The sequence below is a fragment of the Sturnira hondurensis genome, unplaced genomic scaffold (assembly GCF_014824575.4).
Source record: "Sturnira hondurensis isolate 20B ecotype Veracruz unplaced genomic scaffold, ASM1482457v3 Scaffold0022910, whole genome shotgun sequence".
NCBI classification, from domain to species: Eukaryota; Metazoa; Chordata; class Mammalia; order Chiroptera; family Phyllostomidae; genus Sturnira; species Sturnira hondurensis.
In genome coordinates this window covers 15,796,599-15,815,070 of record NW_028095541.1, presented here as the reverse complement: position 1 = coordinate 15,815,070, position 18,472 = coordinate 15,796,599, and the positions used below count along the sequence as shown (strand labels likewise).

The following is an 18,472-nucleotide window of genomic DNA, read 5'->3' as shown; positions in this document are numbered from 1 at the left end:
CAAGGTCACCAGTGACCTCCGCATGTTAATCAGCCCTTAGTGCACTTGATCTGCCAACACTTGATTCATCAGACCACTTCCTGTCCTTAATACACTTATTTCTCTTGGCTTCTTGAACACCTCTGCCTCTCAGTTCTCGTCCTACTACCCTAACAGCTCCTTCTTGATCACCTTTCTTGGTTCCTTCTCCTCTTCTCACCATAAACATTGGCCTCAGCCCCCAGACCTCGTCTGTTCTTAAGTCTAGGTGATTTGCTTTGGTCCCATGGTACCAAATGTCACCCACATGATTGTATTATTGTGGACAGTGATAACAAAATGCCACAAACTTGGTAGCTTAAACAACAGAAATTTAATTCCTTACAGTTCTGTAGGCTAGAAGTCCAAGATCATGGTGTTAGCATGATACCCCTGTGGTGATGCCTCTCTTCCTGGCTTGCAGAAGGCCAACTTCTCACTGTGTCCTCACATGGCTTTTCCTTGGTGTATTCGAAGGAAGGAAGGAAGGAAGGAAGGAAGGAAGGAAGGAAGGAAGGAAGGAAGGAAGGAAAGAAGGAAGGAAGGAAGGAAGCTAGCTCTCTGGTGTGTCTTCTTATAAGGGCAACAATCTCACCATGCGGCTCTACCCCCAAACCCTCATCTAAATCTAGTCACCTCCCAAAAGCCGCACCTCCAAATACCATCACACTGGGAGTCAGGGCTTCAAAATATGAATTTGGATGGACACAAACATTGAGGCTATAATAATGATGATGACCCCTCTGGCTGGGATCTCTTCCCTGAAGTCCAGATTAACAGTTTACAGATTACCTACGGGATATCTCAGCCTTAACAGGTTCAAAAATGTACTTGTAATCTCCCCCCTCCAAAATCTATTCCTCTCGGAGTCTTTCCCATGTCAGTCGATTGCATTCCCATCCTGCCAGTTGCTAATGCGGAAACCCTACCATTCCTCTTGGCTCCTTTTGATCTCATTTTATATCCCATCTGTCAGGAAACCTTACTCACTCTACTTTCAAAATGTATCCAGAAATCTAACCACTTATCATCTCCAGCACCCTGCCCAGGTCCAACCTCCCATAATCTGTCTTCTGAACTACTGCCTTAAATTTCTATGGTCTTCCCATTTTAATCCTTGTCTCCATGGTCAGTTCTTAACAAAGCAACTCTGGCAAATAGATCTTATCTGTGACTCCTCTGCTTATCACTCTTTGTTGCCTCCCTAGTTCCTTCTGAGTACAAGAAACTACACAGTGTGACCACTTGCTAACTTCCTAATCCCATTTTACCCAAACACACTAGCCCTTTGCTGTTCCTGGAACATGACAGGCATACTCCTGCCTCAAGAAAACCCTCCACTGCCTCTCCCTAGATTGTCCTCACCCAAATGTCTTTGAGCCTTGCTCCTACACTTCTTTCAAATATCTTATCAGCAGGACGTCAAACACTGCAAATAAAATAGCAATCCGCCCATTTCTACCCCTGCTGTTCATCCCCCACACCCTGCGTTATTTTGCTCCCTATTATTTGGCACACTCTTACACTTTTTTTCTGTGAGTCTATTGTGTATTGTACATCAATAGAAGCAAAGATCTTTGAGCTTCCCTTTGTATCCCCAGCCTTTAGAAGGCTGTGTGGCACACTCAGGTGTCAATAAATATTTCTAGAATGCATGAAATTCATCTTTGTTGTTCTCATTCTGTGTAAGTGCATGCAGTTTTGCTGCTCTGTAAATCTAAAACAGACAGAGTTCTGTCAACATTTTTCTTTTCCTACAGCTTTCATTTAAGGATCAAAATAAGGGTTCAATCTGCTTTGCTTTTCCTTGTTTTAACTTGCATAGGTACACCATGTAGGTTGAATTACTTGTGCTGTTGAAAAGGAACATACTCCATATTCTCCCTTTAATTGTGATTGTTATGAAGCATAATGTGTATCTGTCAGTTGCACTGATAGTATAGCAGATAAAGCCAAGAGGATGCAGAGATGCTTGTTAGTCATAGTAATGTGGGTTGGGTCTTGTCTCTCAGGTGTCTTCCAGCCCAATTTGTTCAATGGGCGAGATGATGGGAGCACCCAAGGCAGCAACTTTGCTTGATTTATTTCTTAGCTAGCAAAGCGCGTACATACTACAGTGCTTAGTGCTTCTTTCCTGGTGCTTCAGTAGGATTTTTAACACTTGTCATTTGGATCTTAAGGCATTTAGATGGGCCTCTTAGCTTTGAAAGTAGTGAGAAAGGTTGGTTATTTATGGTGAATCCGGACACAGGAGTTGTCTTTTACAGGCTGTGATAGAGGAGACCTGGGCACATGACTCTGAACAGGGCCACTTTGTCATTGCAGTGCCTCCCCACCCACCGTGCCCAGAGCTGCTGTAGCCACCCTCAGACACTTGTTCTTCCTCATGATACTGCAGGTGAGAATAGAAGCTACTCATAAGTGGCTGCATTGAAACTTCAAAGGAAAATGGGGAGGAAGCAGTAGTCAGATGTGGTATCTCTTCAATGCCACTTCAGAAAGTACAGGGGAACAGGAGGTAAAGGTCCAACGAAGAGTCTTTCTGGATCTTTTGAGGCCAGATTAGAAAGTTCAGTCTGTCAAGTCTAGCCCCAGAGTCAGCCTTTCCTTGGTCAGAGTCCCTGCGTGCTGGAGCTGGGCAGCTGGGGGAGACCGCTGTGGGTCTGACCGCTCACTCCTCTCCCGCACCCGCAGTTCCATTGGCAGCAACCCTCTCCTTTTGCACTTGTTCTTAAAGCCAGAAATGACATACAAGGATATGCTTTACAAAAATGAGATAAGCCTTACAAAACTTTGTTAAAGTCTCTTTTCCCCACCAGGACAGGCGCCACCAAATGACCCATATTGTTCTCAACCACAGTTCTCTCCTCTGTCCCACTCACACAGAACTGTGGTCCTGAGCATCCATCTCAGAGAACTGGGGCACTTTGTTCTGCCATCTCTCCGGAACTTCCTAGACAATAGCTATCATGGGGACCCCTTTGTTCTTCCGGCCAGGACTGTAAAAAGGACATTCCTGTTCTCTCCACAGGGGCAGGGTGTAGAGAGTGGTAAAGGCAGGAGCTGAGAAGAGGCTTCCAGAAGATCCACACCCTCTGGCGTCGGCCCAGGGACTCAGAGAAGAGACACAAGAGGAGCAGGGAGGATGCAGGGAGGGGCAGTAGGCGGGAAGCCAGGGTCAGGCTTCAGAACGGACTGACCCTGCCGCCTGCTGTGTCACCACTGCAGGCTGGGGTCAGGATGGGTTTGCCCAGGAGTGTCCGCTTGGCAGCTGAGGCTGGCCACAGTGGAGGAAACTTTCATAACAGACCCAAGAAAAGCTCTATTGAAAGCTCCAAGGAATCAGATAATGAACAAATAACAATAATTACCACGTACTAGTCATAGGAAGATCTTAAAGTTTAAATTAATACCAAAAGCAGCTCACCAGTATATAAAATGTAGAGACACTAAAAGCTGCTCAGCGTGACTCAGTCTTTCCCATGAACGGAGAACCAAAAATAAAGTAACCAAATCCCTGGAGAAGTAGTGGACACTCAGGTACCGGCCTCCATTAGGACAGCTCAAAAATAGACATAAAATCACTTGTTGATAGAGTGGACATCGCACCAGCTTGAGTACGAGAGGCAAAGAAGAAGGTTCTATTCCTGGCTGAGGCCAGTGTCGGGAGGCCCTCATCTTTCCGAGTCTCACACAAGCCTGCCTGGGGCAAGAACACAGAGGCCCATCTACTGTCTGTCTAAATATTTTTAAAGCTATAAATCAAGCTGACACACTGTTAGATAAAATATGTTCTGTCCTCATCCTTGACAAATACAGCCTTATAAAATGACCTAGAAAGCCAGGTTTGATTTCAGAGTTCTCAGAACTTCTCACAGAGTTCTGTGCTGGATGATGAGACGAAGGGTCCCCCTCTTCATTCTATTTCCCACTCCCTTCATGTTGCGCACACAAGTGATTGCCCACCCACAGGGGCAGGTGCCTCCCACGTGCCCTGCAAGCAGCCGGGCCTTGACCACCCTCCATACTTGGGGTGCATGCCCCAGTTGCCAGGGGCAGGGGCCTCTAAAAGTGTATGCCTGAGGCAGAGGCTCTTGAGCACACCCCTCAAAGGCCCCTCACGTCCATCAAGTCAAATCATAGACCTTAAGAGAAACTGGTCATTCTTATGAGTGCTGCATTAGATGGATTAGGGAACTTCGTGTTTTTGGGTCACACAGGAGATACAGCGAATCTATTTTTTAAAGGCCAGTGGGATATGAATTCCCTGAACAGCCCACGCCCTCTTTCTCACCATTCTCTGGAAAAAGTTCTGAGCCTCCCCCTCAGACACCTAGGAAGAAGCTAACAAAAAGCAGTCCAGAAGAAGAACAGCTGCTGGTCAGCACATGCCTTCCCCCTCCCCCGCCCCCGGGGCACGTTCCCCTCCATGGGCTTCTCCTTTGGGGACTAGAGAAGCAAAGAGTAAAATTTGAGTATTCCTGAAATATCCCTCAATGGCTGCCTATGGCCAGAATATCACCCTTCAAGTGAAGCACACCATTTCAGGCCCCACGATGTGAGTGGGTGAAGCTCTAGACCAGTTGTTTGCAGACTGGTGGTCATTCTTCCCCCAAAATATTTTCTTGAGATGCTAGAGAGTGGATGAGTTTCATGAGAGTTACAGACTGACAGGGACTAGAATTGCTGGGGATGAGAGCCCCGATGGAAGGCATGGTACAGAGGCAGGAGGCCAGGTGTGGCCCCAGGAATGAGGGCTAGAAAGGACAAGATGTGGGAAGAGGCACCAGTGGGCAAGGCTCTTGGGAGTTCATGCATCCCACGTGTACGACCTTTTAAACACGAGCCTGAAAAAGGAGAGGTTCTGTCCTATGAAATGGAATGCCACAGATACGGGTCTACTGACACTTACAATGTTTATCATCAAGAATGGCTTTTGTTTTTTTTTTTGTTGTTGGCACAACTTATCGTATAAAAATACAAAGAAGCATCTGTGTCCCTATTTACCCTCAAGGTTTCCTCTGGAAATTCTTGGTTATCCCGAGGTGTGTTTATCAGAGGAGAAAAGAAGTTCATGCTACGGACACCTCCCTATGTCTTTTTCTCTCAGCCTGGGGACCAAACAGGTTATACCTTTTCAAATAGACTAATTTCTATATAATAATAGGAAATAAAATAAATTCTGAACAATAAAATTTATAACACTGTATTTGTTGTGTTTTATAAAATCGTCATATAATTATATAAAAACTAACATTTCACACTGAAAACTTTTCTAAAGATGTATTCATTCATCCATAATAATTACTGGTTATTATTATGCAAATACTAATAATTTAGCAGAGAAAAAATAAATTTCAGATTAACTCAGATGGTTTCTTACTAATGTCTATAATCTCTGAGCCTAGATCATCAGTGTGATTGAACAGAATGCAGGATATATAATCTCCTAATGGGGGTAGTTGTAGACTTTCTTTGATTTATAGCCAATTTCTGATTCTTTGAAAACATGCATTGGAAACTGTAAAAGTCGCAAGTCTTCATATCCGTAAAAGGCAGTTAATTTTTTTCCTGGAACCTTGATCATTGTACTTTTATACTTTGTTCTTATCTTTAAGAAAACCTCTTTTCTTTTGTTGCCTTTACTCTTTGCTTTGAATTATAGAATTTCTACACCCGCTCTTTTATCAAAAGCCAAGGAAAAACCTTCAAATTCCCCTAACTACATCCAGGTTTAAGCTCCTGCGTCAGAGCTGAGTACTCTGGAGAAGGGGATGCTATAGAGACAGCATTATTTTGGCATTTTAAAAAAATGGCTTACTATTTACTTATTTGAATGAAAAAAAGTACAGACAACATAATGATATAATAGATTTTACCAAAACTAAACAAATATTCTCATCTGTTAAACACCTGAGAGGAAGCATAGCACAAAGGTCAAGATCGTTAGCTGTGTATGTCACACAAATTACTTCTCTTTCCCTCAGTGTTCCGCATCTGTAAAAATGGGGATAATTAAAGTGGCAACCTCATAAAGAAGACAACGTGGGTTAATGTTTGGAAAGGGTTTAGATCTGCACCTGGCATTTAGCAAGCGCTATGTAAGTTGTCAAATTTTGAAGAGAAAAGTATGTTTCTATAAGTGATTTGAGCCTCTTACATTTTTAAATTAAAGAAAATGTTATAAAAACCATCTCCTTTCCTTCCCCGCCTCTTTCTTTCCTAGAGCTAACCACATGCTGAAGTTGGAGGTCATGCAAATAAATGTTGGTGCTTCTAATATATTTGCCATATTCATAAAGAGTATATATTGCTTTTTTCTCTGTTATAAAACTTTACATATCGCATATATATCCTTTGGGATCATATTGCATATATATCCTTTTGTAACTTTCTGTGTTCACTCAATTTTAGTGTTTGAGGTATACCTGTGTTGGTGGATGTGGTTCTACTCCATTCATTAGGACTGCTGTTTACTATTTCATTATGTGAGTAAGCCACTGAGAACAAATCAATGAGAAATGGAGCTTCAAACAGCATCCCAGGACAAGTGCCTGCACATGAAATTTTTATCTGTGATGCATAGTATAAAAGAAGTAGCTGGGATGCTAATATGATAATATAAAAGAAGGTTCTGAGACGCACATCTGCAGCTTTATGAAGTGTCCTAAAGTGACTGCAAATTTACACTCTTGCCAGCAATGAAGAACAGACTCTGTTTTTCTAACATCAATACTTGAGGTTATTAGATGTACTGACTTTTGCCTACCTGATGGGTATGAAATAGTATGTCATTGCTTCCATTTGTATTCCCATAATTACTAGTGAAGTTGAGCATTCTAATGTTTATTGGCTGCTTGGGTTTCTTCCTATATAAGTTGCCTATTTATAGCCATTTTTGGTTATTCATTATTGTCCATTTTCTATTTTCTTGTTGGTTTATAAAGGGTCCTTTATTTTTCTGAATACTAATCTTTGGTAGAGCAGGGTGAGCTTTAAGTATCCTCTGGCATTGTAGTTTGTCTTCTTTGTTTGCAATGTCTTTTGCAGTACAAGACAATCATTTTAACACAGTATAATTAAGCAGTGTTTTTCTCTATGGTTTATGATTTCTGTTTCTCTTAAAAGTCTTTCCTTATATTCATATGCTAGGAAACTATCATGTTTCATTTTGTTATGTTCTTAAACCTTCATTGGTCTTTAGCCCATCAGGAATTGATTTTACTTATGGCATAAGGAAAGGATATATTTTTTACTTTTCTTTATTGCAGATGGATTTTTCCTGGCACTATTTATTGAATGAACAGTCATTTCCCCAAGGATTTGTACCACCACTTCTGTCAGCTGGATTAAAAAACAAATGTGTTTTTTGCCCAGCCTCTCTATTCTGTTCCATAGTCTATTTGTTCTATCCCTTTGCCAAACCCATACTATGTTAATAGAGTTGGTATTTGATAAAGCAAGTACTCCCTCTTACCATTGTTTTTCAAAATTGCTATTTGTTGTTACAAGAAGTATGTTTTTATTAAACTATATTTTCTATTTTTTTCTAGTGTTTGGGATTGCTGTTGATTCTATATATTGGTTTTATATCATTCAGTCACATCGAATCCTTATTAGTTCTGATAGTGTGTCTGCTGGTTTCCTTGGATTCTCTATTATATCATTAGAGAATAATCTTTTGATTATCCCTTCTAATTCATATGCCTTTTATTTCTTTTTCTTGTATTAACTGTGCTAGCCAGGATTTCAGATGCAGCAATTGCAAAAATTCTGAGTTATATCATTTAACATTATGCTTTTTTGAGAGTTTTGATGGATTTGTTTTATCAAGTTAAAGAAAGTTCTCTTTAATTCTTTTTTTTAAAGATTTTATTTATTTATCTCCAGAGGGGAAGGGAAGGAGAGAAATATCAATGTATGGTTGCCTCTTGTGAGTCCCCTGCTGGGAACTGGCCTGCAACCCAGGCACGTGCCCTCCTGACTGGGAATTGAACCGCAATCATGTGGTTCGCAGGCCCGAGCTCAATCCACTGAGCTACACCACTAATGTGTTTTTCTTAACATTTGACACTATCAAGATTACTGTATAGTTTCTTTTGTTGTTGGAGAATGTATTGGTACTAGACTTTCTTAGTGTTAAACCATCCCTGCATTCCTGAGATAAACTCCTTATGTATTTTCATACATTGCTAGGTTTGCTTTACTAATATTGTATTAGGGGGTTGCATTTAAATTTGAAGTCTTCTAATTCTACCTTTCTAATATTCAGCTTATGATGAGTTCATATTGTAATGCTTAATTAAACCAACAGTTCACCTTAAGCATAAGAGAGAATTCAATTATAATTGTAGTTTATGCACAATAAGCTATACTGCTTCTCACAGCATTTTCTTATAATATATTCTCCCTTAATAGTTGAGTAACCTTTAAGACTAAATAAATTATTGACTCAGTTGTTGCTGCAAGTTCTGTGGTGACTTTGTGTTACAGATTTCTTTATGTGCTACAGTTTCTAGCAATCTGTGTCAAAGGGCAGCGGGAGCCATTGGGATAAACAGAATAACAGCACCAGAAATCAGCATCTTTAACATTCATGTTTCCAAAGGTCGTCGACAGATGTTTCAGGGCATTTTTAAGGAAAATGCCTTGGGAGGTTCCCTTCAGTGGTATTACTATTTCCCTTACTGAAACCAAGGTTCAGACCCCTATAAATAAATAATTAACTTTCATACTGAATTTTATGTTTCTAACTTTGTATTCTGAGTTTTAAAGAGGCCCCTCAAAACCAAATAAGCTTTAGGCCCCACAAAGCCTGGGTTTATCACTGTCATTAAAATGATTGATTAATTCTTTTAAATCTAGTTTCTTTTTGTTTTATAACATACTTTGTCACTCAAAAAATGTGCATTTTTACCTTATTGCCATATTCTTTTAGTATTCCTCTTAATAAGAATGTGGTATTCCAATGAATAGGTTTATGAAATGAATTGATTTATTAAATGAACCTCCTAATATTGAACACAACCCATGTTACTCTTATAAATGACACTTTAAGCATCCTAGTAAGTACATCTTAGTGCATAATTGTGTAGAAGTAAAATTACTGGCTGAAAGTGTATGTGTATTTTGGGAGCTTTTGACATATTAACAAATAACCCTTCGGAGAAATGGTATTAATTTCCTCCCATTACAGTGGTATGTGAGAGAACTCATTTCTCAACCCTCATCAGCACTGGGTATTTTATTGTAAAAACATTTGACAATTTCATAGATGTAAAAACCTATCTTGTTTTAATTTTTATGTTTTTTTAAATTAAATTGAAAACTTTCATTTTCCATCAGAAAGTGTTATAAGAGCTCTTTATTTTTAAGGCATTAGGCATTTGCCATAGTTGTAATACAGATATTGATTTACATAATTTTACATTGGATTTGCAGAAAATGAGGAATTTAGTTCATTTGGAAATTGTAGCACACATCCCCAGAAGGGATGTGTTAATCAAAGCACACATAGATTAACATGGCTGCAAGAAGGGGAGATTTCCAAACGTTAAACGTTTGGATAACGCTCGACCCCTAGTGGGTAACCTGGCCCACAACCCAGGCACATGTCCTCACTGGGAATCAAACTGGCGACCCTGAGGTTCACAGACCAGCACTCAATCCAGTCACTGAGCCACACCAGCCAGGGCTGGGGATTCAAGTTTTAACGTGAATTTTGGAGAAATAAAAATAATCAGTGCACAACAAGGTCATACTGTGAAAATTTTGCATGTCATATTAAAATAAAGAATATTTCAGAAGATGTCCCACATTCTGGAACTGTTCTGAAGCTCAGAGAATTATGAGGATATGTGATATAAAAAGGTCACCTGTGAAGTACACTTCGTTTTTTGTAAAACTGTGAAGTTTTACAAAAATTTTTGAAGTTCTGGGTAAAAAATGCACATTGCCTCTGTAGAGCCATTAGTGTGGTAGCACCTTTGAGCATTCAGGCTGCTCAGAGGGACTCCAAGCGTCGTGAGGTTCAACTCTCCTGCCTTCAGAGCTCTGCCTTCCCCACTTCTCCCAGCTTGTGCATGGTTTCTAACTGTGTGTCAGCATTGACTTCAGTTGACTTAAAGATAGGAATGTTTGTTCCAGGCTGTCCCCATGATGTCTCAACGTTTTCAAGCAGATGGTCAGGCTAAGTGTGAGGACAGCTAAGTTCATCCAGACAGGAAGGTTAGAGGAAATGGATGTCCCTGAATGCAGACATTTATTCAGGCTGTATGCTTCATGGGAGAGATCATGGTCCTAAGCTAAACATAAAAAGGCCTCTCAAAGTGAGAGACACACAAGTGTTTACTTGACATCAATAAGAATAGCTATTCTGGAATCATTAATTTAGGCAAAAGCTCAAATAATGTTCTGGTTAGGAGGCAAAGGTAATGGATACTTATGAGAAGGGGAAGAGGAATAATAACATCAATAAAAGAAAGGCATTTCTCTTGGTGTAGATAACATGTGATGTTAATTCTAAACAATTTTTTTAAAATTTTCAATCCAATAGTTGTCAGTCCAATAGTCATAATAACTGCTTTCGTATCTTTGCAAGTAGCTCTTGGACAAGATGTTGCCCCAGGTCCAGTCCAATGGTTATTTTGCCCTGTTTTTTTTTTAACTTACTGATTTTTAGAGAGGCAAAGAGAATTTTGTATCCCACTTATGTATTCATTGGTTGATTCTTATATGTGCCCTGGCTGGGATCAAGTCCACAGCCTTGACGTATCTCAGGACAAAGCTCTAACCAATTGAGCTATCTGGCCAGTACAATATTTTATCTCATTTTAATATCCTAGGATTTGAGGTGTAAGACTGCAAGGCAGTCCCTCTGGCATCTCCAGCTCCATTTTAAAGTGACTCCATTTATATTGTTGTTGACAACTGGTTCTGCAGATGGATGGAACTGAATGCATAAATTAGTTAAGCCATTTAGTGGCTGTAACGTTAGGTGCAATCTGTGAAATGGGGCCTTAACACAGACCTGGCAAGACACACTGGGCTGATTAAATGAAATACATGACATCCTCACCTAATGTCATTTATAGGTTCTGCATGTCAAAGTGGAATGACAAATAAGGAAACCAGTTTTACCATAGGTTAGTTGATATAAACAAGAGTTAAGTTCCTAGGGCATCTCATCAACATTATAACTTAACAGCATTTTTGAAGACGTGTTATACATGCATGTCGTTTCTGACACATAGCAGACATCCCATAAATGCATTTCCCTGTCTTCGTTCCTTCATAAAGAACGAGTTTATAATCCAAAGCCCTTCAGACTTCCTCTGTGAGTCTGGAGCAGGCAGCATGAACTCGGAGCCGGGGAAGTGTGCCAGAGCGCGCTGACTCTCATCACTGTGCCAATAAAACGCCATTGTGTATTAAGAGAATTCCTTTTGAGTTTAAGCATTTCTAAATACCTTTCCTGAATTGAGAAACCAAACTGAATCAAGTGTGAAAAGTCTATTCTCTGTTTATAAAGGCATCTTTCCCGTCTTTTCCGGATTTTCATGATCTGTAACTGGACTGGTGTACCCAGCTGGCAGCTGTACCAGCCAGACCCTGAGGTCACCTTCGTTTAGGCCCTTTTTTTTTTCACTCAGAGCCTACAAGTTCTATTTAAAGTGCACACATGTACAGAATGCAGATGTGGGAATGAAAACCAGGCTCTTTAGGGAATGAAGCCATGATATTTGACTGCAGTGAGGCCATGAGTGACCATCAGCAGGGGCCTCACCCAGACATGGTTGGGGCCCAGACCTCAAGAGTGGTTTTGGCCTTTGGATATGACTTTAACAACCACACGGCCAGTCACCACATCTCCCCTTTGGGGCAAAAACGTTGCACAATCTGTAATCAGACAGGCTTGAAAGTTTTTTTCTGCACTCTGAAGGACACGTAACAGAATGGATATTCTGGAGAACTAACTCCATGAAGAAGCTAAGAATCAAAACTGTGTTGGGCAGAGAGGAGAAGTTGGGCTGCTTATGCTAAATGCAAAAGGACACTTTAGAATGTAGTTCTACTGTGTATACATAGCAGGAAGGAGGTCACTAGGCTATTTACATTGGGCATCACAAACTCTTATAGTTCATTCCTGGCTCCTGTGGCTCAATGGATTAAGTGCCAGCCTATGAATCAAAAGGTCACTGGTCAACTCCCAGTCAGAGCACATGCCTGGGTTACAGGCCAGGTCCCCAGTTGGGGGCATGTGAGAGGCGACAGATATCTCTCACACATCAGTGTTTCTCTCCCTCTTTTCTCCCTCCCTTTCCCTCTCTCTAAAAATAAATAAATATAATCTGAGTGGAAGGAAGGAAGGAAGCTCTTATAGTTCAGCTAGACCCCAAATGAACATTCCTTTTGGATGACTAATAAATCATTCATTCATTCATCCATCCATTCATTTATTCATTCAACATTTATCGAGGACCTATTGTACTACATAACACATCATATAACAGGTGCTCAGGATACCATGGTGAACAGCAACATAAAACGTTTTTTAAATATCCCTGACTTTGTGAACCTTACATTTTAGAGGAAGAGACTGATGATAACAATAACAATAATTAAAATATAAATTTTACAATTGACCCTTGAACAACATGCTCTGAATCGAGTAGGTCCACTTAAACACAGATTTTTCTCAACAAATTCTGTAAATGTACTTTTTTCCTTATGATTTCCTCAATAACATTTTCTTTTCTGTCCTTACTTTATGTTAAGGATACAGTGTATATAATAGGTATAATGTACAAACTGTGTTAATTTACTGTTTAAACAAGGTGAGACAAAAGTAGGCTTGTACTTGTTCATATGGAAGGTAATACAACAACTAATAAATAATAATATAAGAATAAACTGTGTTTTGTGTAGTCACAACTGTAAACCCACTTCCCCCCCACCTTGTATTATCAGTAAGGCTTCTGGTCAACGTGGGCTATCAGCAGTTCCATTGTGTGGGATTCAGAAATTATATTATGCTTGGATTTCCATCTGTGCAGGGGTCCAGGGGTCCACCCCTGACCCCTGCATGTTTCACAAGTCAAGTGTGTCGTGAAAAATGTTAAGAACGGAAGTGAAGCAGGGGTCGGGGTGTGAAATATTAGGGGAAGTGGGTGCGGAAGTAGTGAACAAGGTAGTCCGGAAAGGCCTTGCTGAGAAGCTGCCTTTAATGAGTACCCGATCAGTGGTGTGGTTGGATTTGAACCTAATCAAAAGCATTTTCTCTCAGGCTGTCATGGCTGTTTCCACATGGTTTTTCACTTCTGGGTTGCTGTTGAGAAAGCTAATGCCTTTCTGACTCCTGATCCTTCTGTGACTTTTCTCCCCACCCTCTGAGCTGGTTGAAACCTCTGTTTCCTCTGCCACCTGGAATTTCTCAGTGACAGGCATGTATGTGTGTGAGCATTTCATGAATATTTTCAATCTCCAATCTCATGTCCTTCAGTTTTGGGGAGAGGGGATTCTTATAATGCTTTTTTATAAACCTTCTGTGTTTCCTGATCTCTTTTTACTCAAATCCCCATTATTAGCTGTTGGGATTCTCTGAAGTAATTCTCTGTTTTTCTTCTTGGTTTTCATCCTTTTCTCATTCGTTAGTCTTTTTACTCCATTTACTATAATTTTATCAACTTTTTGATTTTCACTGAATTTTTAATTTCTCTCTCATGCTTCATTTCTTCTGAGTTTCTGTTTTCTGTTTATTTCAGTCTTTTCTTTCACATTAGAGGCTTTTATGAACTGTCTGTTAATCCTTGGTTATCTGCCACTGTATGAGCGATGCGTGGGTGTACTAGGAGGAAGTTTTTATATATGGGCCAGGCTCCTTAACAGTGCAGTGACCAAACAGAATCTGAACAGGAACACTCAAAATTCTGTGGGTCTCTTGTCATGGGCCAGTCAGCTTTTCTAGATGGGTTCCTCTAGCTTCCTGGCTGAGATGTCGCCCCTGTGCCAGCATTCTGTCAGAGGGCACCTCACCCATCCTCTCCTGTGCCCAGTGAATCTGAGTATGTTGGTTCAACCTCTTCAGTCTTCTGTGGATACAGGGAGTCACTTGACTAAGTAGGATAGAAAGGGAGATGTGGGCAGATTTCTGTGCCATTAAAAAAAAATAGTTCCATCAAGGCTCATGCTTTCCACTCTCTCTGCATGCCTGCCTCCAACGGACGTGGCGCCTCACTTCCTGAGCTTCCCCAGGCCTGCATGTTTTATGTGGAGCTGTCTCCTGGAGGACCTAGGTGTCAGCTTACTCTTTTCTGCTCTGGTTTCCTCTCTCATTCCCTCAATTCCTTAACGTATACTTTTTTTTATTCCTTGTTGTCATTTTAATGGAATTTCAGGAGAAGACATAAGTTTATTCCACAAACTGCCATATTTAACCAGAAGTCCTTTTCTATTCTCTTTTTAGTCTCTTCTGCCAAAGATCCTCTCTAGTGGTAGTAGTCCCTCCTCAAGTAGTGTCTCATGAGAAATAGGATTCAAATTAAATGCCAGGACCTTTAATGCTGTGGTTCAGTTATCTCTTTCTGAATAACAATGACCCTAACCGTAGTTATTTAAAACAACCACAGTTATTTATTTGTTTATGATTCTGTATTTTGGGCAGGGCTTCAAGGGGGCATCTTGTTTTTGCTTCATGTGATGTCAGCTGTGTAGGCTCACCTGGGGCCACGGGTACCCTACCAAGAAGGCTCACCCTCGTGATTGGCCAGTTGTTCTGGACGTTGAATGGGTGCTTAGTGGGCCCATCTGTCTGAGCTTTCATTCTTCACCATTTGGCCTCCTCGTGCTGCTTGGGTGGTCTCCACAGGAGCTTGATTCTATAGGGGAGAATCTGTGACCATGCTCACCAATAGGGCAAGCTCTAGCATGCAAGCACTTGTAGCTTCCACTTTACGTCACACTTGCTAATGTCCCATTGGCCAAAGCAAGCCATGTGGCAAAGCTCAGACTCAATCTGGGAAAAAACTACACTTTGTAAGAGGACATAAGTGAGTAGTGGGAGGCATCATTCACTGGGAGCCACATCCCTCCTGGAACTCTGGAATTCTACCATCCTGTGTTTGTTTTTCTTTGTGTAACTGACTTGTTCCAGTTTCTTTCTCAGACATTGAAGCATCAGATGCTTTTCTTGTAGATAGTTTCTTATGCTATAAATATGTATTAGACCACAGAAATATTGTAGCATTGCCACTTAAAACGTTTCTGAATGGACTATAAAGATTTACACTATTTATCTTTCACATGTTTATAATGAATGTGCTTATAGTTAGTGAAAGACATGGGGGAAAAATCGCCCTACAGGATTGAATTCCTAAATATACTTTTTAAGGAAAGTATATTGACTTTGCTTTAGGCTACCAAAGGTTAGCTTTTTGTTCTTTTGGTTTCAAAAAAGTTAAAAATTAGGTTCTTTAATGCCTGCCTAGACTCCAAAAAATAAAAATGGGTCCTTTTGAGATAACCTGAAAATGCATTTCTTGGAAATTCCACACATGTATTTCTTGTTACGTGCTCTCAAGCTTGCCCAGAACATTCCGGCATGCGGTCAGACAGAATGGCTTAGCTGTGCTGTGAGTCTTCGTCTGTGACTGATCCCTGTGTTCATTTTGCATGCAGGGGTTCTCTATCTGCAATATGGAGATGAAACCAAGCAGCTCAGGATGCCGAATGAAATCACAAGTGCAGACACGATCCGGGCTCTCTTCGTAAGTGCCTTTCCACAGCAGCTCACCATGAAAATGCTGGAGTCGCCCAGTGTCGCCATTTATATCAAAGATGAAAGCAGAAATGTGTATTATGAATTAAATGATGTAAGGTAAGTAGTTACACTGTGTGTGTGTGTGTGTCCACCATACTGCATTTAGAATTGCTACAGTTTGTGTTGAGTCCTAATCTCTTCAGGGAAGAGATGTCCCAGGGAAGAAAACATTGCTCTTACCCTGACTGGCAGACTTATCTCACCCGAGTGTGAATTCACTAACTGCTTTTCTATAATTTACTTACAAGATGTGGTTTACAAAGTCAAGAAAGATGAGGGCAGACTTCTCTCACATAGATCTTTACATGATCAGAAGAGAACTTAGGAAGTGACCTAATCCAGTGGTTATTTAAGAGTTAGGGAAACTAAGGCCCAGGTAGAGAGACTTGATCAAGATCATGAGTTGAAGGCAGCATGACTTATGACTGGAACTTTCCCAACTTCTTCTCAAGTGCTCTGACCCTCGGGGACAGAGCCTGTAGACATCTAAGGTCATGATCGCACTGAGTCACTCTTTACATGAGCAAGCTGGAATAGCAGCAGCAGACGTTGTCACTGTCCACAAGAAAAGAGGCTGAGAAATATTCTCCCTTTCTATTTGTCTGTTAAATAGTCAGCCTTTCTCAAGGGATCTGACTTTCTATGTAGGCTTTCTCCAGGGCCCCACAGTGGAATGTACTCTAAGGTGAGGCCAAATGGACTCCTGCTACTGCAGATGGCCTGGAAGTAAAAGCGTCCTTCTCAATGTAGTGGTGTTGTGTATAAAGTAGGAGGGACCCATCTGATCCATCTCCGCCGAACAGCCTGAGACACAGGATTTAAATCAGTGCCAACAAGCAGGTGCTAATACAGCCCCTAAACATTTTAGAAATTAAAAAAGTATTTAGTGACTAACCCAGCCTTTTCATTTTATGGTACCAGACACCCAGATCCATAAAAGTTAATGGGCTTGTTTAGGATCACACAGAAAAGTTCATCACCACACCTGGCTCCAAACCTGACTGTCCACATTCTTGGTCAAGAATTTCTTATTCCCTCAGTCTGCTCCCTCCTCAACTCATCTAGGCCACAACGTGGCTTTCTGGGTCCCTGCCCTGTGGGAATAGCAGGCTGGCCTGTTTCTTCATTATGGAATTAGTGGAAACCACTTTTAAAAATATGCCTTATTGCATAATAAGTGAAAACTGATCAATATCTCACAATGATCACAAACGACACATTTCGGCGTGTGCCAAGGTGGATGAGTAATGTAGGGCTTTCACAGCTTGACACGTGCCCTAGGGAGAGGGTGCTGCAGCTGCCACCCAACCTTCCTGCTTTTTCAAAATGTGTTTAAATATTCATGGGTATCAGAAAATGTATGTTTGTTTCTTGAATAAATTATTAATCAGGCTGTCACCAAAAAAGAGGAGGAGGATTTACAAAACATAAACTTAAACACGAAGTAATCATGTTATGTTTAAAGAGCATGTTTGCAGTACTAGGATCCCATATAGAGTTTTTACATGGACAAAGCATTTTGTAACAATCATCTTGAATCTCCACATTTTGCCTTTAGAGGAACTGAGGGACGCAGTAATGATAAATAAGCATGAAACTCTAGGCAAAGCCACTTTTGCTTATGGAGCTCAAGGCTGATGAGGTCATTATGAATAATTGGGCCCCACTGTCTCATAGCCTGCGCTAGAACTTTTCCATTTCAGTGCCACACAATGTTCTAGAGCCTTTCCCAAGCCTCGGGGTATTACTAATACTTCCTCTGTACGTCTGAGGGAGTGTCCTTAGACAGTCAGAAGACAAATGGGAGGGGAAACGGAGGAAAAGGTCCCCTAGACTTTCAAATTAAGACAATCTTTTTTTCAAGCAAATTCAGTTGATAAACTAGATGAAAGCAGTGTTTGAGAGAAGTTGTCACTTTTAACACTGATAATTTTCAGTTAATATGTTTATATTTGCAAAAAATGATGGTCTTATTGATCCTTGTAGTATTGATAGCCTGATTTTTTAATCACATTTAAAATGTTTAAGTGGGAAGCCACTGATTTATAAATTTGTCTAGAATTATATTTTTTAGAGTTTTGACTTGCTTATAATAATGGATCTAAAAATTTAAATGGGGAGAATGTTTTTGCTTGGTAGTGAATATAATGTTTATGTTTGATAATGTCATGTATATCCTTTCCAAAGAATTACTGTATTTCTTTTATGCACAAAGTCCCTCAACTATATCTTATTTGAATGGTCAAATAAGTTTTCATCATCACCATTATATAGAACCTTCCTCCTCACCCCTAAAATGTATCATGTGGATTTCAACTGAAGACAATGGCTTGAATCTAACTCAGAGAAAAGTTTTATTTTACATCCTTCGGTATTTTTGAAGTGAGAGTATACTTGTTAAACGTTTGGCTGTTTTGTCATTGTGTTGGGTTCTCCATGTTTTGCCTAGGGAAATGCTACAGAGAGCTCAGGTTGAAATGCAGTGTTGTATTGGTAAATACAGTGTTGCCATGGTAAATGCAGTCTGAGCCTATACCATTGGATCATCTTGGACAAACATGCTTCTAAATCAACCTCATGTATTTTAAATATTTTTAGAATCACACTAGTTTTTTTTCGTGGCTCAGCTATGGTCTT

General features: G+C 40.5%; 1 protein-coding gene across 16 annotated transcripts in view; it reads left to right on the top strand.

The window, feature by feature from the left end:
* The window catches only part of KIAA1217 (KIAA1217 ortholog), a 299,231-nt gene that overhangs the window by 179,608 nt on the left and 101,151 nt on the right, over positions 1–18,472 (top strand). For all 16 annotated transcript variants that reach the window (XM_037037195.1, XM_037037194.1, XM_037037191.1 and 13 more), the window contains one exon: positions 15,694–15,892. In XM_037037195.1, the coding sequence (XP_036893090.1) occupies positions 15,694–15,892 (199 nt within the window). The remainder of the gene's footprint in view (positions 1–15,693; positions 15,893–18,472) is intronic.